Here is a 25632-nt window from a genome sequence, read left to right as displayed (position 1 = left end):
TGACGAATGCTAACTAGTGTGCATGACCAATGGACGTTCTGTTCAGACTATAGAGTAGCGCCCCCACGGCAATGTTGCCAAAGTTCAATGCAGATTAGGAGAAACCCGGTAGCTGGATGTGTAAGATGTCAGTAGGCGCCGTTGCACAGTACCGCTCGGTGAAAGCACAATTCAACAAACCCGGCTGTCGGCGTTTCCCGTTAGTCGATTCTGTATTGTCACACATCAGGGAAGGCTTAAACAAGAACACAACGTTAATCACGGTTAACAACAAGCTCAGAGGCAAGTGGCCACGCGGCAGTGAGGACCGACTGCCACGGACGCTCGATTAGTGCCAGCCAGCCAGCACGCCCGGTTAGCACAAAGTCCCTGCAAGACTGACAACACGCGGCCCGGCCGCTCCGAACGTTTTCAGGGAGGGAAAACTCCCCCAGGGTCGCCCCAAGGTCGCCATTCAGCCTCGGGGGCTCCACGGTCATAGCACCACAGGGATAACCACTCTTCACACCGAATCGTCAAACAGCAGCTCAGAACATGGGCTCGGCGGCAGTGTGGCGGCGCCTTGTCTCACAGCTGGGGCACGTTACGGGTTCACCTGGCCGCTCCCGAGCCTTGAGTCCCACAGGCAGTGACAGTGGTCCCTCGTGGGTGTCTGAGTTGTCTGACGGCTCTGCGGACTGATGAGCGGCAGTGTTGTGGCTCTCGGCCGCGCGCGCTGTAGATGCGACGCGCTAGTGAAAGTGCGTGTCCCACGGGTCCCACGGGGTCAGGGGCAGGTCACAGGTCACCGGTGGGTCACGGGTCGAGCGGCGGGTCAGCGCGCGGCCGCCGCACAAGAAGCAGTGCCCGGGGCTCTTCTGACGCAACGGCCGCGGGGCAAGCGGCTGCGAGAGACGGCAGCTGGGGCCAGGGGGAGGGGGCAGTGGGGCGCTCAGGTCACAGCCGGTAAGGGACGATGTCCCGGCCCGGATATCGTGCCCCGCGTCGGTCCCGACTGCTCCTCACAGTTGTTGCGTTTGTAGCTGAGCTGAGTGGTAGCTGGGTCGCTGCTGTCTCGGCCGCCACGGGGTTACCTTCATCGTCCTGACCCGTGTGTTCCCGGCGACGTATCCGCTCCCACAGCACAGAGGGAGACTAGAGTGACGCGGAGACTCCCCCGAGCCTGCTGTTGACGTTGGCAGCTGGCGAAGGTAGCACCATCAGTGGGAATATCTGGAAAGAAGGAACGAATTGTTATAAGAACTGCATGCATGAAATGTTGAAAACAGGATGGACATGATTTTTTCTTATAACAACACACTAAGATATCATTCGTGAAAATGCAATAGATGCAATAACTTGGTTCCCTTGTAAGTACGCGATCCTGGATATTCCATGTCCGAGCTGGTGTGATTCAACCCGTTTTAGTGCGAAGCTGATGACGTGCCCGTGTGACCAGTGCCGCCGTGCTTCACCCCGACCCAGTCCCGCCATGGTGACAGCGCCTGGCAGCGCGCTGCGCCGCCAAAACAGCACCCGAACGCGCTCGTTTGACCTCAGAAGGCCGTCGGGCGACCGGCCGTGACGGTGGCGCTGCACAGCGGCAGCAGCGCGAACTAGCCCAGTGGGCGGGCCGCTCGTCTTATATGGTTCGTGGGCCCGCCACCCGGCCCGCCAGCGGCGGCGGCTGTGGCGCTGCACCTGCTCTATACTCAGCACAGAAAGCAGACCCGCCTAATAAAAACACCCAACATGCTATCGTTCTGCCAAACTGCGGAGAAAAAAAATATCGCAGATTGGGGGTAGCGATACGGCCTCGGCGTCCGTGCCTCTGCGAGCGCAGCGGATGTTGTGACACCGTTGACGGCGTCTCGGGACGCGCCGTGTGGGCGGCGCACGTCGGCGACTGTTTATCCGGAGCGGCGTCTCAGTTCGACCCACGGCTGCAGCGCGCGGGAGGGAGTGTTGGTAGGGCCGGGGAGGGGCGCTGCATCGCCCATCGAATCCAGCCGCGGGGGCCGAGACCTTGGCGGCGCGGAGCGCGGCTGCAGCCGTGGGCTGGTTGGCTGGTGGGCCCGTGTGGAGGGCTCGGCCTGCTGCTGACAGCTGTGCGGTGCTACCAGCCGGCACCTGCCAGACGGGGATCGAATCCACTGACAAGCTGATTGACGGGAGGTATAATTGTGGTGACGTGAAACGGGGCGACCGTCCACTCTGTATTGCCTAGAGATGGTGAAGATACCGACAGTCCGAGCCAAGTGGCTGGTAATGATGAGGGCACGACACATGTTCTTGCACATGCAGTCTGAAGCTTATCCTGCCAATGAAGTCTTCCACAAATCAAACATTTTTTAGAGGAGTTCGAAGTCTCATACATGTTCGGCGTATGGTGTGCCAATATTTCCTGGCGGGTGGTGCTTTCCGTCTGTTGAACAGGGGTAATACCCACGGCACGTGCCGAGGCGAAGATGTGCCAAGTCATGGCTAACTGGATTAGCCGAATCAGAAGTCACTCCAAGTTCCAAGGTGAATGGGTTACACCAATGAATGAAAAGACGAAATTGAACACAAAAAGTTGTGTGTTTCCGGAGCTGGCTGAATCCCAGAAGCCGTGACGCGGATGTAAGCCATCAACACAACATCGGCAGTCATTCCCCTATCATTATCGGTCGAATGCACCATTGGTGCCGGCTGTGTGTCAGTGGATTTTCCAGATCCAATTGCACACATTCAGCCGAGTGCTTCCACTTACACTGTCAGCTACGTGGTAAAAACGAGCTGCGAACGCCAGTCTTTGCGCCCGAGCTTCCAGCGTCCGTCATGTGTGAAACACTATCTGTTTGGGCTGACTATGTGGAACGCCCAGCGCTCGTCAGCTAGTTTTGCCTCCGCCATGTCATCCTATTTGGGTGGCTGACGCCTACACCATGACCTTCAGTCAGATCGATAGAGACGGAAGCCCGACAGAAGAACTCCGTACATCCAAATAACGGGCTTTAAGCTTCCCGTACCCTCGGCTGTTTACCCCATCTTACCCGACAGTCACAGCAAGTGACATCCGTTTAGCATTGCAGTCAGCCGGCTGAACAAACCGTTCTGGGTACCGCGGCGTCGGCACGGAGGGTCGGCTGCCATTACGAGTCGTTTGTGTGGCGTACGCCGCGGAACTGGCGCTTTGTCTCGCCAGTTGTTGGTTGACGAGTTCCATACAAAGCCTTTCGTCCAGAGCGGTCTCACGGAGTGGGTCTCGCTCTTCACCGCTGCGGGACGGCCTCGGGTAGCAGATGTGACTGATACCCGCTGGGTGCTTGTTTAGACGGGCCCGCTATCTAATTCGCAACTGTGATAGGGTTGTGTGAGGTTTCAGGTAGCTTGAGAGTGTCATTGCATGTTTCAGTCAATAGTGTTGAGCGGAGGTGAGGAGTAGAAGAGCCATTCACGTGAGCACGTGTCAGAAGCACGTGATGTGCACGCGATTCCAGCTACCCTTTCTGAGTGCCGTTTTGGGTATCGAAGACAACGATCACTACGTCAGCCAGGTGTTAGCTGTAGTTAGTACGATCTACTACCTTCTCCGTCAGGTCATCAAAACCCGGTGCTGGGACCATGCCCGACATCATCCATAGGCCGTGCTCCCGCCGCCGCCGCCGCCGCCGTCCGTCAGCCGCGTCCCACTCGGCCGCCGCCGCCGCCGCGCGACCTTGGGTGAGGGCGGCGGCGGCGACGGCCGGACATCTGTGACCAATGTGACCCCTTGCACGGCCCGCGGCGGGCTGACAACCGCGGGTCGTCGTCACAGGCTTCAACACCGGTCAACAAATGTTCAGTGCCGGTTTGGAGCCGGTGTGAGCACTGGTGCTCCGACTGCGGACGGTTTTGTGGAGGGGTGTTCGCGTTGGCTGTCGAGGTCAGACTAGCCGGCTGTGTCAGGAAGTGCCGCGCCTGTCATTCAGGGGTGTGCCTCGTCCTTAGGACGTGATCGGACGTGGCATTGGACTGGGGAAGTAGGTCATCTCGATTGGTCGTGGGTTTCACATGTATGTGATGGTTTAGTCAAGGTCGTCTCAATGTCCAATGATGCATATTTCGAAAGTGGCTGCTTTGAGTATGGATGCCGCCTCAGCTGCTGTCATGCAAGGAATTTAGATATTGGGATGCATAAAAGCAACTTAACAGAAGCTTCGGCTAATGTTAAGCATTGTCTGCCAGAAATACCTACCTTCATTTTTGGAACTTGGAAGCCTTCCCTGGACACCAATGCTCTTTTTCTGGATCGTAATCGCTAATTGCCAATACCCGCAGCATGCATGTGTTCACGACCCGTAGAGTTTATTTGTTTTCGACAGACATCGGTATCTGTTCACACGGTATAATTTGAAATAAACAGAAAGTGCTGTGGACTCCAAGAGTAGACAGACACATCGCGATAGAAGGTCTGTTGCGGCGATTGCGATAGAAATGCCGTGGAGCCCAGCTTTGGGAGACTGCAAGAAGGAACACGACACTAACCGGAGGAGACTGCAACGGAAGGTCGCTTAGTATCCATGAAAGACTACAACATAAAACACAACACTAACACCAAAAGGACTGCAAGTAGGACCAAAACACTATCCGAAGAAGACTGCAACGATGAACATAACACTAGCCGTAAGAGACTGCAAGTGGGACCAAAACACTATCCTTGAAAGACTGCAACGAATAGCAAACCACCAGCACTGAAAGCCTGCAGCTCAGACTAGAGCACTATCGGGGGGAGACTTCAATGATGAACAGAACAATAGTCGAGGTGCTTGATCTTTGCGTCCCGCATGCTGGTCAATCGGCCCTCGCTAATAGAAACGTGTGGTTGATGTTACATGCCTCCAGCAATAGTTCAGTGAGTCTTTGTGAAAATTTATCGATGTGGTGATAAGGTATTAGATGGATGGGCATGCCTGTTTTATGAAACACAGCAAATCATTGCTTCTTCTATAAATTATAATCAACATTGGACGACAAACGCCTTTAGCAACAAAATCACTCGGTTGCACAGCGCAAACATCTTGTCAAAACAGTTCCAAGCATGCTCATTGCTCACTGCTCATTGCAATAACTGTTCGGTTTGGATGTTCCCATCGAGTTTCCACGGTGGCTGGAGGTGTCTGTCCCACGCCAATCAGGACCAAATCATACGGTCTTTGTGTGCCGGTGAGAGCACCGACCGTGGTCTGTCGGGAGCACAGGGCGACCGGTCGGGAGGGGCGCCCAAACGGGGAGAGTGCCCACTATGATCCCACGCCTCCTTCACTATAACGGGGCGCGGGTATTGCATGCAAGCGAGGTTCATAAAGCTGAGGCGAAAACAACTACGTAAACCAGAACCGATTTCATGGAACGTATTATCATACGCTTATCATTGGTTTGAAATTCATTCAGCTCATTTTTCTCAAATGACTGACAAAACATGCTTATCACAAAGTCGTAAAATGCCACCGCATCGCAAGAACCTTTCCAACCGCAGTTATGTCGAGTATTCTGCATGACACGGGCCCGGCTATCAAATGCAGCCATGCATTGTGCCAGAGCGCGCGGTCCGTCGGCCGCGGCTGTGGCCGGGGCGTCTCGCATCCTTACAAGGTGAAGGAACCCGTAACTATTGCACGCTCAGTGCGCGCACGTGAGGCAACTTTGTCGAACGCGGAAACTGAGGCCACATGGCTGTTTGAGCTGAATACGATACGCGTAAATCGAATATTTGGGCTGGCAGAGGATAAACAAATAAGGCGGTGTGCTTCGAAACTGGTATTGTGGAGATTGCAGACATCTGATACACAGAATGCCATATATGTGTGATCAAGAGCAACACATTCACCGATCGTTGAAAGGTAAGGCGTTCCGCTTGAAGAGTGGAACGCCATGAGAGCAAAGCCCAATGCTCATTTTCATCCCGGGTTCTAGCATTGTATCTGATATGGCTGAGCTATACTGGGCCGTTCCCAGGGTCACCCCTCAAACACCAGCCGCGCCTTGGCATTTAGCTCGGCAGAACGTTTGAGAGCGCGTCCAAATGCGGCCGCCCGGCTGCTCCACATGCATATATGTAGATGGTATCGCCAACCATGAGTGGTACGGCTCACGCCTGTTCTGTGGGCTGAGAGGCGCCGCCTGATAGTGAGCCGGAGCGCTGCCCGGGTCACCGACCCAGACCCGACCTGGCGGTCACCGCTGAGCTGGTCCCATTCAGACACCCACACCGGAGCTGGGGCAGCCGTCTGACCCGGGCTGAGCGGGCGGCTCGACTAGTGTCCGCTCAGAGTCAGCCAAAGTCGGGGTCATGGAGCACAGGCTGGGGATGGGGTCTGTCTCTCGCCGTTCTAGCGTGACTGACACGTGCGCAATGGAACAGTTGGCAGTTTGCTTCCCAGTACAATAACTAGCTGACCTGACAGACATCCCTTATCCTGCGGCAGAGTGCCGAATGCGGTTAACACCGAATGTGCTTGAGGCTACTTGAGTTGCTTGTTCCCACAGCTGCTTGCTGGACTTCCCCACAGCTGCATGCGCTATACACCATCTCACAGCTCCCTGTGACAATGTCGAGTCGACGGATATACATTATACAGCCTCGTTTGGCGCTGGACAGTGCTGTGACTGTCTATTTGGTGACTGATGTGCTGTCCTGCACTCCATGAACCGCCCGGTATAGTGCCAGTGCGTACTGCAAACTGCCAGATATATAATAGTAGGTATGACAGTGACAGCGTCTGCTGATGACTGGCAGCTTGGCGACTATAACAGCCTGCCGACAGTCCATCTGCGTGTGCAAATTTAAATGGGCAGCGCCGACTCTAGGTCAAGGAGGGCTTGTGTGACTCGGCATAAAAAAGATGAACAAGACATCTGTGTTATGGTAGACCCTTCAAACTCTTAGCAGATTGGCTTTGAAGATTAGTATTAATGAGGCGATTATCGTTTCTCGAATCAGTGCTAGTCCTTTGAAGATACTTTGTCACCTATACCTGATCCATTGCCCAGGCGTCTGACCGTCTTTTTCTCCCACACTGTCACCCATTGTAGAATGTAGAGGTTATGACATCGGCGCCGGTCAGCCAGCCGGTGGCTGGGCTGACCTCAGGTAACCTCAGCTAACCTCAGGGTGACGATGGCGTCATCAAATGTGGCCGTATTCGGCGCGAGCCGCGCCAGCTAACCCTGCTCTACCGGGAGGGAGAGAGGGCAGGCTGGGAGCCGGTCATCTGAGACGAAACGGACGAGATAAATGCACCGCTACCAGTCGGTGAGAAAGACCGATGGCATCCCGGAGACTTGTACTCAGAGGTGCCAACACACAGGGACATCTGTTAGGCGCGATGGTATCTAGAAGAGTCCCATTGCCTGCTCGTGTTTGTTCCGTGTTCGCCCGTAAGTGCCGAATGGTGTGAGGTTACCTGGGTGGATAACCTTATCCCCTGTTACATGTAATCAACCGGTATGTCTACCGCTATCAGATGCATAGTAAGCAAGATTGGCGTGCTTGGACTTGATCTAGTGTAACAGAACAAACGTCCTCATTAACGAACCGTAAAGAAAGATAAATGTGTTTATCTCTCATTAGTCGTCACAGGACTTGCCATCGTCATAAAGCATGACCACGGAACTGGGACAGTGTGATTTGTGCCGAGGCGAATACAATTTTACATACAACCATGACGCTGACATGATTTATCAGCTGAGCTGTGCTGGAATTTTGCTGGCAGCCAGCGAAGCGTACCCACATTACGGACCGGCCACTATCCATCATTACTGGCCAGCACATCAGCGGTAGCATCGGGCGCAGTTAGCGCGGATCTCAAGGGCGATTTGCAGTGCAATCAGCCTTGGGGCCCGGTTCTGGCGGTCTGTTCACTCCGTGGTACGATGTCGCCCGGCGGGTCCGCCGTCGGCTCAGCCGGGCAAACAGGGCCGCCGCCGCTCTTTGGCGGGATAGTGCGGCCACACACGCTACACTGCCGGTCGGGAGGCTCCCTCCTGATGCCGGTCACGTCGCTAGTTTGACCTGCGTGTCAACACGGGCAGCGGCCGGCACCTTGGTCCGCATACTTCCGGCGGCGCTGGGCGGCGGAAGCGAATACTTCCGGCATTGTTTGGCAGCCGACTGGTCGCTCGGAGTGGTTCTGAAATTTGAGAGCGCGAAGACCCAACTCAGGCTTCTGTCTCCTTTCGACAGCAATGTTGCTCTGTCGCTGACCATCTCATCCTATGGATGTGACTCCACCCGACTACCTTCCCCACCGACCCGACCTCGCCCGCGCCTCTCCGGTATCCCCCGCACCGCAGATGACCTCCGACAGCCGCTCACACATCATAGGAGCCAATCGCCTTTCCGGACCGCCCGACCGGCCGAACGGGCGGCGGGCGGCCGACCTTCTATGGCAGGGCCGCCCACACACGAGGGGCGGGGCAGACGGTGCACAGCCGGCTGGTGACGTCACCCCGCCTCCAGTGTGTGCGACGTCATCAATGAACTAGTGACGTGATGCACGGAGGCGTCCGCAGGCACGCAGCCTCCTGGATGACTGACGCGGCAGATATGGCCAGCGAAAACAATGGCTAATAGGTCACATCCGAGGCGCAGACGCCGCCTAAAATGGCAATGGAATTTGCCAGGTACGCAGAAAGTCCGTGCAGTATGTATAGCTCGGTAGGCTCCCTGTATGATGCATGAGTGATTCTTGCTTTCTCGTGTGATGCATGTGACACGCTCACGATGAAAACTAGAATGAATGAGTGCTGAAGCATGGTTGCAACGTTTCACTGTAAGACAAACAGTGGTATGGATCACGCTATAAGGGTAGCGCCGTAGGTATAAGCTACAACGAAGGTGAAATGCGCGAGCCATCAGCGCCGCACTGTGCGAGCGAAGTATTGTGTAGTCGCTGGTACAGTGCAGCATGGCATTGCAGGCACATGTGACATGAAGAACATGGACAGAATCCCACATATTGTTGCGTGCCAGAATGGGGCCGCCACAATATTGCTCTAGAAACTAACAAGCGTGGTATCATACACCAAAGACGGCAATTTAAAATGTTCCAGCGCTGCAGCAGTGCGCTTGGCATTGCTGGCTACCTTGTGGTCGGCCTGCGGTTACGTTTTGGGCGCATTGTGTGGGTTGTGCTCACTTCGGCGAAACAGTGGGTCATTGACACTGATCGATGGAGCTGTCGAAACGGGTCTACGGAATGACACTAGTCGATTGTCTATGGGCTCTTTTGGAAGTTCGGCAACGGTGACTAGCCCATGAGAAGTGACTGATCTATGTATGTACTGTGAGCGGCTTGAGAGCGGTCAGCAGTTGCCTTTGGGCGCTGAAGGTGACAGTCGGCACCAGGGTGGTAAATGAATTACGAGTGGTGAATGACATATGGGACATTCGGCAGTCGGCACTCACCTATTGGCGTTGATGTCGGTTACCGCGCCGGCCGGTCCTCGCTGCGGTACGCCGACCGGGAGCCCTTGGGCAAGCTGGATGACCGCGACACCGCGTGACGCTCCTTGTCTCGCCTCTCCCGGTCCCGGTCTCGGTCCCGGTCCCGGTCCCGGTCTCGGTCTCGGTCTCGGTCTCGGTCCCGGTGGCGGTCGGGGGACCGCTCGGTAGAGTTCTCCAACTCGTCCCTCGAGTCGCGGTGCGGTCGAGGCGCGCGGGGCGGTCGTCCGCTGGCACGGCCGTCTCCTCCATTGCGCACACCGTCGCGCGAGTCGCGACTTTCCTTGCGATCGTTGTCATAGTTGATGGTCTTGTCGTTGGGATGTTTCAGTCGGAACGGTGTCAGCATGGAGAAGGACCGGGAGACCTTGCGTCGTTCGACGGTGGGCAGTGGCTCGCTGTCGGCGGCCGTCGTGTCCGCGGCTCCGTCCGGTGAGGGGATGTCGGCCACGGTGGTGGCGTGCAGGTAGACGGACCGCTCGCCGCTCGCCGTTGTGCGGCTGGCCGCCGGTCCGGCCGGCTCACTGCCGCTGCTGTTCAGGGACGAGGTGACGCTGTGCGAGTTGCGCCGCCCGCGCCGCTGGCCGGTGCCGGCCGCACTCGGCCGCCGGCTGGGTGGTCGCCTGCCGGTGCCGCTGCGCCCCGAGTCGACCTCGTCCTCCCCCGGGTAGCGCCGGGAGAAGCTGGCGGAGCGCGAGGCGGGCCGGCCGCCCCGCCGCTGCTGCGCTCGTCTCTCCGCCGTGTGTGCCGCTCGGCGGTGTTCCGGCTGGTGCGCCGCTCCTGAGTGTCGCTCTGGTAGCGACTCTCGCGGTCGCTGGAGCGGTTTGAGTCGCGTTTCTCGGCGGGAGGGTGGCGGCGAGGCTCGCGACTGTCGGAGCGACGCTCGCGGGAGCGGCGTGGCGCCCGCTCGCGGTCCGATGATACCTGGGCGCGCTCGTCAGAGGTGCCGTGGCTGTCCCTGCTGACCGAGCGACCGTCCCGCCGGCGGCTGATGGTGCCGTGACCCGAGCTGGTGGTCCGCCGCTCCCGGCGCTCGGCGCTCGTCCGACTCATCTCCAGCGGTCGGTCGGGTGAAAACGAACCTCCTCTCGGGTCTGGAGAGTGCGATCCGCGCCGCTTCGGCGAGTTGGAGCGGCGCTTCTCGTCGGAGGATTTTCTCAGGTCCAGTCGGCTGAGAGTGGCCGACAGCCACCCCTTCTTTTTCGGTTTCTCCGTTGATTTTTCCGGTGACCGGTCAGCAGACCTCTCGCGGGACTGTCGGTCGGGCGATGCGGACCGCGCTCTGAACCGCTGCCGCTTCGTCTCGTCGCTGGAGACCGATGAGCGCGGCTTCTCCTGGCAAAATATTTACATAACAAATGTGTAGTTACTGTGTTGATTACCTATACAATAGGGCATCGAAATTAGGCATGTGCATGATACGCCAGCTCTTAGCGACATTTATGAATCATACTGTCAAATAGAGGCTTTCAAGCAATGAGGACTTCTTTCTCGGTTAAATCTCAAGGAAACTGAATGAATCAGCTGGCAGTTACCGCGATTCACTGCGTGAAAACTTGATTGAAGAACAGATTATGCGGCTTTGGTACGCGTTGAGCATTAGCATTATCAAGGTCTCTGTGTAAGATAATCCCATGTCCGGTCTTTTAATCCAGACCAAAAATGGCGTATTGTGGTCGGCAGACAAATCCATTACAGATAACATCTGTCAGGCCGGCCGGCCGGCAATGGCTTGTCTACGACTAGACGATCGTGACTGGGCGGAGTACCGCAGCTAGGGGCGTGGGTCCGGCCTGCCCCGTGCCATCCTCATAAGGTCCGGGAGGCTGAAGGGCAAAATTCATTGACTGCGCTATGAGCCGAGCATAGGTGCCAGGCCAGCGTGGGGCGCGCCGACGACCGTCATCACTCATTGCTATCCCCAGCGCTGTTCCGTGACTTGGCAGGCGCCAAGTCACGGAGCGCAGACCGTCTCAGTCTGTTCGCCGTCCGCAGCGCTGTGGTGGGATTTGGAACTCACCCTGTCCTCACGGCTGGTGGCCTCGGAACGCCGCGTGACCTTGACCTTCTCAGAGCGTCGGTGACCCCCATCGACCCTGTCTTCGTCCGTGCGAGAAGACCACTCGCCCTGAAATGATGCCGAGAGTGAGCTGGGAAGGGAAATGGAAGTTTTCGCCTGCTAATGAGGACGAAGTCTGGTGCAATGCTGGTCGAACATTCTTTTCTACCACAATACCCGTTGCCGTTCAATGTAAAACGCTCATATGTTGAACTGTTTTTTTGCCTACATGTAACTATAAATTCTTGTGCTGGAACGTCCGATAGTATTTGGTTTGAATTCGAGCGGAATTGCGCCAAGCATTTACGCTTGGAAGAATAAAAACGTGCTTTCGACAACTTGACTAATCACAAAGAGCAAAATATAAGAATCACGAATTATAAATCGATCTCTATAGTTCCTTTCCCGCCTATATATGACCATACTTGTACGACATTATTAGACGGCACATTCCGGCTGTCTCATCAGTGTGCTATCACAGCGCCTAAGACACGCGTCTCGTCCATTCAATGCATTCCCAGCGTCATTCTGCGGATAGCACGCGGCGCACCGCTCGGTGTTCGCTAGGTAAGAACGACCTCACCAACGGTAGCCCAGCACCTTGCATGTGCACTGCAAAACTACATCGGAACAACAGAAACAAACTGTCGACAAATGTCCACACTCGATGCGTGTGCTCGTATCGTGCGGGGATGTCGCTGATAATCGCGAACACTTACGCAACAGCCGCGTTAAATTGCAAATGAGCACACGCACATGTACCGGCGGGGCTCATTAACATTCTGCTCGCGTGAGAGTGTGTGCGTAACGTGTACGTCCCGAGCCGGAGGAAGGACGAGTGAGGTCGCGTGGTGCGTGAGCTGACCAAGGCTCATGACTAATCGTTAAATGGCGTACAGTTTTGCAGGGCCACTATGTTTGATATCGTAAGATACTGACATATTGTGAGTTGCTATCCGCGATAACGATTTATTGGCCTTTACGTGTGTGCAGCGGAATTTCGTCAAATAAATGTTCATCCAGCTTCTGTTTCAATTTCTGCGCCGTTCTATGGAACAATCGCTCATTTTATGGCTGGCCTTCTTGTGAAAACGACTGCGCCGGTATATACCGAGACGACACCCTCGGTCGTCAGCCGAGACCGGTGCTGACTGCGCTATGCGCCGAGCCTAGGTGCCAGGCCAGCGTGGGGCGCACTGACGACCGTCATCACTCATTGCTATCCCCAGCGCTGTTCCTTTGTCTCCCGTAAGGCGCCGGCCGCTGCGCCCATTTTATGCAGCAGCACAGGTGATTATCGTCGAATTGAGACGAAGATGTGCCAGATTAGGTCGATATACGATTTAACGGCTGCGTGATTTGGAGCGATCTAATACCGGTCGGAATGCATTGTTATTTTTCATGGAGCGCTCTCTGACGGTGATGGCACGAGTGGTGTGCTCTGAGGGTCGTTTTAGTGCCCCGGTTCTGGGCTTCTACAACAAGCTGGCGTGTTTGCTAGAAACCGCAAACCTCAGTGAACTTGCAATAATGCTCCATGATCACCCCAGCCCCTCGTTTCTTCCCTCTCTCTCTCTCTCTCCCTCTCTCTCTCTCTCTCTCTCTCTCTCTCTCTCTCTCTCTCTCTCCCTCTCTCCCCTCTCTTTCTTTTCTTTCTGTCCGCTCTTGCTATCGATTCCACGGATACAAAATTTCCAGCTGTAAACCATTTTGTACGAGAAATATTAAAATTGTGATGCATGATAAGTGCGGAGCGGACAGGTCACACAGGCACCGGCGACAATCCCCGTGTGCCCCCTGAAATCCTGAAATCCCATTATACATATTCCACCAACCCGCCCGACCTCCCCGACCACCACGGCCCCGCTCGGCTCGATCGCGTGTCGACTGGCCACCACTGCCGCCGCATTTATGAGCGGCACCGCTGCACAACTGGCCGCTCTACGGTCGTTTTGCAGCCGAGGTCGGCCGGCCGGTCGGCGGACGAATGTCGTGGGCGGTGGGGACGAGTGAGGGGCAGACGGAGCCGAGATTCGCTCCGCATCGTTCACTCCGTACTAAACACTTGCTCCAGATACCTATACTCTCGTAACCGATCTGACACGACACCGGTATGGGTGGTCATATCTTTGGCAAGCTCCTGTTAAATTTCCTCGCGACCACTGAGTCAATTTTTCAGTCAGCATTGATCTTAGACTCCCATGAACCCTCCCATTTGCGGGTTTTCCTATGAATTTTCAGCGCTTGTGAAAGGGAACCACAATGAGAAGGGGAGGTCTGAGCGTAGAAGTCCAAATCACTTATTCTACGTGAGCCTTTGCCACGGCTCATATGAGGGACGTTTATAACGGTCCGTGGTCGCATTTAAAGTGGTGAATTTTGTTCTTTGTTCGCCTCTAATTGCACAAACAATTTATGTGCTTATCGTCTTTAACATCTGGCACACCGTCTCATCAAGGATTCGCGTTTTATTGCTGCACATGATTTATGTGTTCCTTCTAGAGCAGTGAAGGGACAATAAAGAAAACTCATTTGGCTGGCAATGTTTAAAGTTCATTGTAAATCCAGACGAATAGAAGCCATACGTGGTGCATTAGCATTTCTTTCAGCTGAGCGCAACGGTAAGGATGCCATTTTTCACGTATTTTGACACTTGAATCGCCCTTACGAAGTTCACTTGTCATTTTCGTATGCGTCTTACGAATGCTTATTTGGTTAAACCTTCATGTTTTTATGACAAATAGCCATGCATCTCAACCTGACGGTAGATAATCGCTCACTTCACCTTTTGTATACTATTTATAACGATAAATGTAGGTATGCTGTGGATCAATGAAGAAATATGCCTACAACAATTTTTCGCCCTCCGAAGAACAAAGACCGCAAAGAGGACCTCATTGAATGTGGGTAGCTAGCGCAGTACCACTAACGAACCTAGCCACTGTCTCCGTTCTGGCTTTCACCCACACACCTCCCAGCCCCTCCCTTCTCTGCTGTCGGGAGATGGCACTTCCGTTGCTCGGTACTCACATGTGGGTCCCTGTCTCCGTTGCGGGGCCGCGGCGATTGCTCGCGACCGTCGCGTCTCTCGGATGTCTGAGTGCGGCTGCTCTCCACCCGGGTGATGAAAGTCTCCGGGGTGTCCTTGTGCGGCCGCCACGAGCCGCTGTCGGGCTCGTCGACCCCCTGCCGCCGGCGCCGACCGTTCTGCGGACTCGCGGAGCTTCCCTCCTCGTCACTACCACGGAACTCAGTGAACTTGGCCAGACGCACATCGGAAGGCTCTTCTTCGTCGTCGTACATGAACTTGATCTCGAAGTTCTTCTTGCGGTCGTGTTTGTGCTTTCCGTCGTGCTGGCGGTCGCGTTCGACGCGCTTGCGCGCCCTGCCGAGGGTGCCTGTCTCGCGCTCTCGGCTCTCCCGGTCGCGGCTGGTGCGATCTCGACTCTCGCGGTCCCGGCTGTCGCGGTCGCGGCTGTCGCGTTTGCTGTGCGTCTCACGTGTCTCGCGTGTCTCCTTGACATCGCGTCGGTGGCCGTTGACGGTGCGAGGTGGTCGGCGCTCCTCGGATGGGTCACGCGAGTCGCGGCGACGCGGCGACTCGGATGAGCTGCTCACGTGGCGGGTCGACGCGTCGGCGCGACGCGTGTCCACGCGCCGTGTCCTGATGGTTTCGGTGCGCCGCTCGTCCCGTCGCTCGTCTCGCCTCTCATCCCGTCGCTCATCTCGCCTCTCGGAGCGTCGACGCTCGGTGGTCTCGCTGGGACTGATCCGCGGTCGATCGGGGGACAAATCGAAACCGGAAGATACCTGACGGTCAACCCTGCGCGAGTCGCTGGGCTCCGGACCGCTGCTGTGGCTGCCGCTCACAGACAGACGGATGACGTTCTCTGTCTCTCTGGGCGAGCTCTGCCGAGGGACGCTGTAAAGATCACCACCGCGGGGTGCGCGGTAGTGCTGCTCCTCGTCACTGGGAATGGATCCCTCCTTGACTGTGCTGAGCCGGGGCGAACGTTCGTTCGGCCTCTCTACGGGTCTGTCTGTCCGACGGCCGGTGGTCGTGACAATCTCAGGCGGCTGCTCTCCGATCATGACGATGCTGGAGCCGTAGCGATCGCGACGTGAGTCCCGCTGCTCAAACGAAGAGTCGAGCACGTCTTCCTGGAACCGGTACGACCGCGTGGCTTCCGCGTGGCGCGAGCCACGAGTCGGCTCCGGCGGCTTGCTCTGGAAGTGGTAAGTGCGCGTGCGCGTCTCCGGCACATCATCACGGTAAGTGCGTGGCTCACCGGACGAGTCGTACTCGTAGCGGAAGGTGTGGGTGACCGGTGGCGCGTCCGGGCGGATGACACGGATGCCCGGAGAGTCGAACGGATCAGTGTCGAAAGAGGATGGCAGAAGTGGCGACGGCTCGCGGAAGTTGCGGCTCACGGGTGGAGAGTCGAACTCGTACGAACGCTCCAGTTTCGGAGGTTCGTAGTTGTAGGTTCGTGTCAGCCGCGGTGGGTCGACGTCGGACGATTCGTGGTCGTAGAGTCTCCGTGGGAAAGTGCTGTTGAGGACGTTCATACCTGGCACATGGTCGGGGGACGAGGACCGGCTCCGCGGTTTCGTGCGACCTGGCTTGGCATCTGGCGAGCGGGAGCGGGACCGGGCGATCTGATCGATAATGCGCCGACTGCGGCTCTCAACAGAGTCCGAGTGGCTGATGATGTCGGCGTCCTCTCGGCCGATGTAGCTGAAGCCGTGCAGCGGCCGGTACTGGCCCGGCGTGCGGTCAGGTCTCGGCGGAGGCGCCTGACGTGGCATAGTGTCTGGCTCCAGGCGTTTGATGCTCGGTCGGCTCGCCTTCTCCCGCGAGGTCGTCTTCAGCGGCGCCTCGTACTCGGGGGTGATGCGGATAGTCGGCAGGGTGGGTGTCGAGCGGTGACCCGGTCGAGAAATCAGCTTGCCGTTCAGCCTCTTTGGGTTGTCCACCTCGTTGTCTCGAAGGTCGCGATCCTCACTGGACGGACGAAGTTTGTTCGGGTAGCTGGAGCGATCGTCGCCGTCCTTCAGGCTATTCAGGTTATTTAGGTGATCCACCTGACTTGAGCTACGCTTCAAAAAGCCGTTCACCTGCAGGCGAGTGAACTCTCCTTCGCGTGCACGCTCCCTCTTCAGAGACTCCGCCTTGAGGATGTTATTCTTATCCGCCTCGAGACTGCTGCTTCTGGGCGCCGGTGCCGGTAAAGTGTTGGTGCTCACAGACTTCACCGAGCCCGCCCTGCTGCTCGACTTGTTCTTCTTCTGCTTCTTCAGCGACGCCCTACTCAGCGAGCCGAACTTCTCGGGCGTCCTGCTTGGCCGCAGTCCGTTGTCGATGGGTCGCTCTGTGGTGCGCACGTCGCACGTCACGGCGTCCAGCTGGCGGATGATGTCCTCGGCCTGTCGGGCCACCTCCTCCGCGCTGGCCGGCGGCGGCTGGCGGTGCAGCACGGCGCGACCTACGGAGGGCCTTCGAACGTCCACGCCGCGTCGGAACGTCACCCGGCGGCTGGCGTCCGAGCGCTGGCTGTCTGAGCGGTGCACCGTGGGCGGCGCCAGCTCGCGCGGCATGCCGACTAGCCTGCCGCCGCGCGCATCGCCGGCGGCGCAGCGGGCCTACCTGCCGGCAGTGGAACGGGCACGGTCACGAGGGGCAGGTCGGAGAGGTGAGGGGGAAGGGGACAGAGACTGGTGACGGTACCTAACCAGTAACCACCGATAGTTTTGAGGAGTTATCCTTTACTATTATTGCATCCATGTTATGGAGTGTGCAATAAAAGACACGGCTTTTCTGTTAACTGTGTCTGTGCATGATAATAGTTGGCTAAATCGACATCATAGTGCCTTGTCAGCACAAGATTTCGTCGTGTGAAAGCGAGTGTAAGGAAGAAGTTTAGAAGGAAGTAAGCTGGCATGAGCGTTGAGTGTAGCGAGCGGCACGGTGACATGCTACCTCTGGGAACGGGACTCGCCGTTGTGACAGCCTAACATGCAAGTTAGGCAATGCAACAGTAGGGCAGTGACATGAACAGCGCAATATGATAGTTGTTCAGACGTTGTCGGTTCTGTGACGAATGCGCAAGTCACCATGTTACGACATTGCAAATGTATGTGCATGCATACAAGGATATTGCGCACAGAGGATTGCAAAGAAGGATGTAGGTTCTGCTGCCACAGGTCATTAGTCTCTAGGAAGGGTTATTAAGGATATGTAGCTGCTCTATTCCTCGGACTATGCCCAGCTAACGAGTTGGGTTCCAAAAGGGGCCGGGCTTAGGCCTGTGCTAAGTGTGTCGTCTAAAGGGATGTGCTTTGTCCTGCTCTAAGTGTGTCGTGTGCTGGAATGTGCACCTGCCCGGCCTCTTATATCCCGCTCCACCGCTTACATCCCGGTCTGTATTGGATATCATCTCACAGTGTCACGAGGCGAAGGCGACATAGACGGGTGACATGTTCCGATAACTACTTTGAAGCACCGTATGCTTGCGTATGAAAGCGCCGTTTGTCATCGTGTACACTGCATCTGTTTACTAAGTAAGTTCGCTGGAGTGGTGATCAGAGCTATTTGCATGCATGGACATTGAGCAGCAGATGGTGGTATTTTTAATCCGGTAGTTGCAAACATCGAACACATCTCTGTTGGGCATTAATGCCGGTGAAAGGGGCATTGTCTGATGATGAGATCACCACCGGTCAGGATAACTAAAGACCACCGTAGGGCCACGCCGCATCCCATGATTCCGCCGAAGCGTGCAACGGACGATCGATTTGAGCGCTTCCCTGTATAGGTTATAAGCTTTATAGGCAGCCACTGCGTTTTCCTTAGATCGACCATTCGTCATGTCATTGTTGCAATGGGTGGGCGCCGCTGAACAAGCATTACATAAAACATATCGCGTCTTTTGATCCGGCTGCAAACGGCAGCGCTGCGCTGCGTGTGGAGTTTCAATGCGACTCTGAGAATACCGTTCACACGGGCTATGACTAGGCTGTGTTTGAGTCCAAACATTGCGCCGGTTCGGTAAGGTCCTTCACGTTCGGTACCCTCCACCTTGGCTAGTCGGTGGCGAACTCACACTCAGAACAGATTTCGAAGTGACCACTCATACCCATGGCACACACGTCCCGCTGCCGGTCACCTATACGCTCGCTATCGGTCACCCATGGAATACTCATCCCGTGGATCCCCTCGCTTCACTGATTATGCACCCGTAAGTGTCCCCCTCCCCATCGCCCACCCATGGCTCCCCCGCACTCATCCCGTAGTATGTCCTTCACCGGCCACCGCTGCTCATGGTTCAGAGCTCCCCGCCGCTGCTGCATTTATCTCCATCGCTCTCCGCCAGAAGTTTGCGCGGTGGCTCAGCTGCGGGCTGGCCGCGCCGCCGGCGGCCGGCGGTACTGTTCGATGCATTATTGATGGTGGGGCTCGGGCGGCTGCACCCAGTGGGCTCCGCCGGCTGCTGGGACCGCCACGGAGCCGCAGCACGGCGGCAGCTATCGGCTGGAGGGCGCACGGCCCCCGGCGACTCCTAATGCTCGGTTTGGGAGGTCGCGTCAGCTTTTACCGACCCCTTGGTGCTCGCACTGAAGGGTGTGAATCGCATTCTGCTCACTTGGCTACGTGATTTGTCATAGCGCATACCCCGCTGTGTCTACATTCGGAAACTACTCTCCTAAGGGGTGCCGTAAACGTGTCGTAACTCAAACTCTGCCACATCATTGTCAAATGAATATTTTGTTGCTTTGAAACCCCGGGGACCCATGCGCTGGACGGCTTGCTGGTTAGGTGTTGTAAGTGCCAAATTCACTTCTTGACACCGTGAGACTAATAAGGGAAATGTACAGACAGCTGAATTGTGCCGTGCCTTGCAGCTATCCGGTTTGTAAATGCCAAAGCTTCAAAGCTCGACTTGAGGTGACCTATGATCGTATCGGCGATCATTACACTTGATTTATCTTTATAGCAAAGTGCCATGGCTGTTGGTTGAACCTTTCTCCCACAATATCTATGCGATCTTCTGAGGCAGACTGCCCGTCACAGTCTTATTCAGTCATTCAATGCAGAAGTTCACCCTGAAGGCCGTACTAGCCGTACCTGAGCTGTCACTCAGCTCCCCATCTGCTTGACCGGACGCCGCGGCTCTCCCCGCCGAGCCAACCGAACCGAAGGGGACATCTACAATTCATGCCATTGCTGAGGTCAAGCCGCCAAACCCGTGTCCGGCTCGGCAGACTGCCAATCCGTCAGACGGCGGTGGGTGCCTCCGGGCACAGCCGTCTGTCCGTGCCGGCCCACGTGACTGTGACGTCACTCTGTGTTAGGCGCCGCGGCCAGGTCAGGTGACGGGGCAGCGATTGTTTGCGGTGAGTGCGGAGGCGGGGTGCAGGGGCGGTAGTGGTTCGAGTATAGGCGGCCGCTGCTGAGCTGGTGGGAGTGAAGTAGGGCTGACGGGACACTGATACCGTTCTCTTGCAGCTGCGGCGATCTCTAGAAGAAATTTGTACGTTTCGATCATAATTTTCGAGAGAGTCGTTGTGTAATGTCTGATGAGTATGAGAGTGCCAATTAAAGTTCAATCAAATTTGGCTGTCCTGCTTTCTGGAGCATATTTTAGCGATCATCGCCGCACAAGAAGAAAGCAAGGACGGAGTTGTTTTACTTCATTTCAAAACTGTTGCGTTTTTAGACGTCACTGGCCTGAGGCAAATAAATCATGACAGAACGGCATCTTAGGTCAGTAGGCATATTGTACAGTGGTTCTATACATGAATGATTTTAGAACATTTTGCCATAATGTAATCCTAAATTTAGGATTGAGCTTTATGGTTAACGCAAATCAGTGTCTTACTTATTGCCTGCAAGTTCAAAGAGCGAGAACCGCCTTGTTAACGGTCCGTTCACCCAGTCAGCAAAATGGCCCGCCGGTGTCTGCTGGAATCGCCAGAACCGGGCTTCACGGAGGTGGCGCGTCCATAAGTGGACGCCCTGGCACTGAGGCGAAGGCACGGGGCGGGGGACTGGTCGGCACGGCACGGGAGTCTGGTCGGCACGGGAGGGGATACGGGTCGGCACGGGACGGCACGGGACGAGACGAGAGACAAGTGTTGGTTAGGATGGCTCGGAAAGAAGTGCTCGGAGACTATGTGTTTGTTGGGACGGCTCGGAAAGAAGTGCTCGGAGACTAGTGTTTGTTGGGACGGCTCGGAAAGAAGTGCTCGGAGACTAGTGTTGGTTGGGACGGCTCGGAAAGAAGTGCTCGGAGACTAGTGTTGGTTGGGACGGCTCGGAAAGAAGAGTTGGGTCAGCACAAGAACAGACGTCAGACGGTGTGGGCACGAGATGGGAGACGTTGCTGGTTGGAGACGGAACAAGAGAAGGTGTTAACAGGGAATGGGCTCGCTTGCTTATTCCGAAACGGATCATGTGGAACATCAGAACAGCGGGCTTGGAAAATTAGCACTTAGTGGATGGGCTCATGATGACTGCAGCTGCTAACTACTCAGAGGAAGCCGTACCGGCCGTTCCCATTTAAAAGAAACGCTATGAGCAGTATAATTTTGTTTGCATTATTGCATTATGCGCATTTCTCCATAATTATATCGGTGTAATCAAATTACAATTATTTATCATTTCATTGTCGCACATAAATAACATAAAGCAATAGGCACAATGATATGAGTCAGTACTGTAGGATAAGTGAAAGAAAAAAGCCGTTACGACTTGCAATCAAGAGATTTGACACAACTTTTGTGCGAAACTTTGGGAATCCACTGCCGATCACCAAGGCATAGCGCACCTGTTCAGGGGGAAATTGCATAAAGTGCATATGAATGTCATGCAGAGCCGATTATCACGTGCTTGCGATATCTAGCCGTTGAAAAGATATCGCATGCCGAGGAAATTGCGCCTGTTTACACATTACGACAATCAGGAGGCCGACAAACGGTAGCGATTGTCAGCGCACGGAACAGATGCCAGGAAAAGATAGCAACCCGGTCCGCTAGCTCTAATATCATGAAAGTCACCAAGAAATCAGCGCTTTACCGTGCATCAGCAAATACCCACATATTTGCAACGAAGTGTAAAGGCATAATGTTGCTTCACAAGCTTCACACTGACTCCCGTTGCCATTTTCCACCACCACTCTCCGCTATATCACCCGTGTTTACCTCCCAGCGCCCTGCTCACCTCTCTGAGGACTCCTCCGTGAACAGGTGTGGCTCTCAGCAGCCGTCAGCGCTGCCGGCCTCACAGCGACCCCTCACCGACGACACACCGACCCGACTGACGCTGCCGCCGCTCACGGCCGCCGCGCCGCTGCCGTGACATCATCCGTGACGTCAGAGACCGCCGCGCAGCACGCCCATCACTCCGGGGGCGGGGGCGGGGGCGGCTGGCCCGGGCGCCGCCCACCGACCGTCCTGGACGATGGCGGATCTGACCGCGTTTGTGGTTATAAGGTGGAAGTGGTTTTGTTGACTGGAATGAGTTCAGCGGTGTTGGTCACGTCTATAGATTATTGAATCCTTCAGCATTTGTTCCAAGGGCGGTCCAAAGTTACGTGGCCTGTTTTAATTCTATATAGCAGCCAGCCGCCAGTCAGGTAGATGGGATATACTCGTAAGTGCGCATAGAGAGGTTACATTACAGGGTGTCAAAGAGTCGCGCCAGTTGACAAATAATAAGACTCGGATCTTGATGGCTAATCGTAACAACATAAGGAGCCACCTTTTTACGCCAGGTGTCATCTATTGTCCGGCTCCAAATATTTCAGTGTCCGGCCCGTGCTTTTGAGTTCTGCGACCGGACCTGACGGACGTGTGTGCACTGCAATGTTGCACACACGACAATGACAACACCCGGGAAACCGGCGGCGACGGCGGCGAGCCCGCGGTAGCCACCGGCAGACCGCGGTTGGCGAAAGTAGAAAAGACCGTGCCGTGATGAGATCACGGCTGGCGGCTCGGAAAGTATTGCCACTGTGCACCAGGGTAATAGACATATTACTGAGCGTGTCCAACGGCTGGGAATGCCCAGCACAGGGGACACAGTACAGCAGCGGCTCTGTGCAGCGGTTAGTGGCCACATATGTCTATGGTGGCACGGAACGTTGTAATCAGTGCCTATAACGACACGAGGAGTGGCAACAAATGCCTATTTTGACCCCACCGGTGCTAATCGTAGCGCCGTAAGCATATTTTATGCGTCGTCCCGCTCTGTCCGTTCAACCCTAATCGAAAGGAGGGGGTTTTCGCTGTGTTCCCTCGCCCGGCACAAATGACCGTCATCTTTCCATAGGGCGTAATTGCCGGTGACGTCATGAAAACGGAAAGTCTGCAAACATTTATAACGGTCCGTCACGGCTAGTGACTAGAAATCAAACAACTTTTCACAGCGCAGGCCGTAGGGATTCGGCGCCGCTGTCGATGTGTTAGGTTCTGAGCCGTCGTTGCAGTCTCCGGGCATAGCCGGTGCTACGTTTATGTTCCTAATGCAGTCACTGATTTCCCGAGCATCGCAGTCTCCGGCTGAAGCCGGCCGCTCTCAATTGAGTGACATCTCCTCCGCTAAGTGAACCGTTCTAGTTGAAGTCATGTCTTCAGTGTGATGCAGTAACGTCTAGCCCATTATCCTACAGGATACCTAAGCTACGTGACTGGCAGATATGTGTCAATTTTGCGTCATGTGCCCGAGGTTGCCGGTATTTTGGCTCATTATGTGATGCGCACTCCCATCACTGTGCTACCACGGCCTTGTGCGGTATGATACGCCCTTCCCACGCCATCAGACTAGATTGGGTGTTCGTACTGGTCCGTACGTACGTGCAGAGTTCCTGCTCATCAGCGCCAGACACACCGCCAGGTCACCCGGCTATGACCCGCTGTCACTCAGAAGGTCGGCTGACGCCAGCAATACCGGAAGGCGATGCAAGAGGCTGCCATGCATTTGGAAAGATGCATGCGGTCTCTAGTGACGTCATGGTGTGGGTAGCTGCTTGATGTTGTCCACAGTGGTAGCGATTAGTGGCAGGCTCCTGGCTACCCCTATTAGTGGCAGGGGGGGGGGGGCTGTTTACGACCCCTTCCTAATATCTCGAGATCTAACGGGCCGATTTTCAAAATTCAAACGGCATTCGATTTCGCTCAACGTGATCTACATTTCTAAAAAATAAAAATTAAATGTCAATAGGGGGTAGAGGGGGGTAAAAACGGCCAAATTGCAGATACATTTTAGACTGTTTATCACGGCCAGGTTTCTGAACCAATCTTAACGCAACTTTTGCCGATCGATAGAGAATGAACCAGGAATTCACATGGATCCTAAAAATGTGCATTTTCAAAAATCATAGGCGGATACAGATCATTGAGATTGGGGGTACACAAAAAGTATAGTAAATAAGGTTTTTGTTGGTACTGTTTCTAAAAAGGGTGGTAATTGTCTTGTCATGTTACAATTTTCGTATGAGAGAACGACTACAATTGTATTGGTCATGCATAGGCGGTGTCAGGGCACCTATGTTGGGAGGTAAAACATACCCCCCCTTTTTTGGACGCCTGGATCCGCCTATTATAGCAAAAACGTGTCAAAAGAGGATGCACAATAACTTTGTATATGTTATCACATAATACCTTTCATTCACTGTTCGTAAAACTGGTGCATACAGTTATAATACATCAGCATCGTGATCTTCGCCCAAATGACTCGCTTCACGAATAGGACCCCCCAATTCCCAGTGCTCTGGAGCCGCCCCTGGTAAAGTTATGAACTTGAAATTTTCAGGGAATGTGCCCAATTTAGTTTTAGGAAAAGTCAGAAAATTTCAGCATCGTAGCTTCAGCGGTTTCGGAGATATTCCCGAAAAACCTGAGGGGTGGATGAAACCCCCCCCTGCCACTAATAGGGTTATTACGTCGATTGGTCTTAGAGCTAATTTTAATCAGCAAAAGCGCAGTCGGAAGGCTCACTGTTCAACTCCCTAACTAGTTGAGGATAGAATATTTCCCCGTAGAGAAAAACGCGATATGAAAGAAGATAAAATGTAACTCACTACAATCGAGTGTTGGCCCTGCACGGTATCAACAGTCGCCTGCTGACTGGTAGTATATATAAGTAAAATCAAAATCAGCTTAGAATATAAAAATCGTCCCAATCGTATATCCCGTGCCCCGCTGGGCTATTCAGCCATACGCGCCCTGCTGGGGGGGGGGGGGGGGGCAGATTCTGCCCCCCCTGTCTAACTTCCGAACCGATGGTCGTAGAAAGATGGGGAAAACGGCAATCGAAAGCTCTCAACAAGGCGGATCTTAAGAGCCCAAATTTTTTTGCTTAAGTAGGTCAGAGGTCAGGTCAAGGTCAGGTCAAGGGTACAAAATGCAAGTTTCTACAGTATCGGCCTTGCACCGTAGTTGCCGAAGAATGGACTGAGACTGATTGCCCAAAACGTATTCTTAGACTACCAAGACAATATTCGTTGCATACAATGTCATTCAAAGGTCAAGGTCAAGGTCAGGTCAGGTCAGGTCACCAAAAACAAAATATAGAAATAGGCATGTGCGACACATGTTTTATGGGTCATTTCACTCATAGAATTCAATAGGCACACTCAATAAGTGATATGGACCACCTCTGGATGAATTTCAGGTCGAGGTCAGGTCAAGGTCAGGTCAAGTGAGGTCAAATTTTGAAGTTGGTTGTTTAGGCATAAAAAGGTGTCTATCTGATGCAGTTTTTCACGGCGAATCGAATGGTGCTATTTTTAATTCCGTACGAGATCTAGAACTTCCAAAAAAATCATTTTTCAAAATTTTTGTTTGTCGTGACGTCATAAAATTTTGAATAACTCCCACATTTTTTTAACCGATTCTTCTAAAAATTGGTATGTAGGTGCACATAGACCACTTCTCTAACATATATTCCGTTTTTTTTTATACACTCAAAATTTTGGATTCTATAATTATTTTCCCAAAAAAGTCAGTTTTTTGAACAAATTTGGACCAAAATCCAAAATTTTCAAAAAACCGAGATAGCCATTTGATAGACAAAGTGGAATCACGTATAACCTTTTTGTTACGTCTTGATTCCTTTAAAAATGAAGAT

The 25632-nt window shown here is 54.5% G+C and overlaps 1 protein-coding gene across 1 annotated transcript; it reads right to left on the bottom strand.

Annotated features, from left to right (window-relative positions):
• Window positions 1-185: 185 nt before the first annotated feature.
• On the bottom strand, window positions 186-21859 carry LOC122375120 (zinc finger CCCH domain-containing protein 13-like). Its single transcript, XM_043354323.1, has 5 exons — window positions 21724-21859; window positions 14535-17151; window positions 11466-11573; window positions 9410-10780; window positions 186-1212 (listed from the first exon to the last, which is right to left on the bottom strand). Exons 2-4 carry the CDS (start codon window positions 17100-17102, stop codon window positions 9983-9985), a joined length of 3474 nt encoding a protein of 1157 aa, XP_043210258.1. The 5' UTR covers window positions 17103-17151; window positions 21724-21859; the 3' UTR covers window positions 186-1212; window positions 9410-9982.
• Between the last annotated feature and the right edge of the window lie 3773 nt (window positions 21860-25632).

The sequence above is a fragment of the Amphibalanus amphitrite genome, unplaced genomic scaffold (assembly GCF_019059575.1).
Source record: "Amphibalanus amphitrite isolate SeventyFive unplaced genomic scaffold, NRLGWU_Aamphi_draft 001779F_arrow, whole genome shotgun sequence".
In the NCBI taxonomy this organism is placed as follows: domain Eukaryota; kingdom Metazoa; phylum Arthropoda; class Thecostraca; order Balanomorpha; family Balanidae; genus Amphibalanus; species Amphibalanus amphitrite.
The sequence above is the reverse complement of the archived record's forward strand: the minus strand, read 5'-3'. Positions and strand labels throughout refer to the sequence as shown.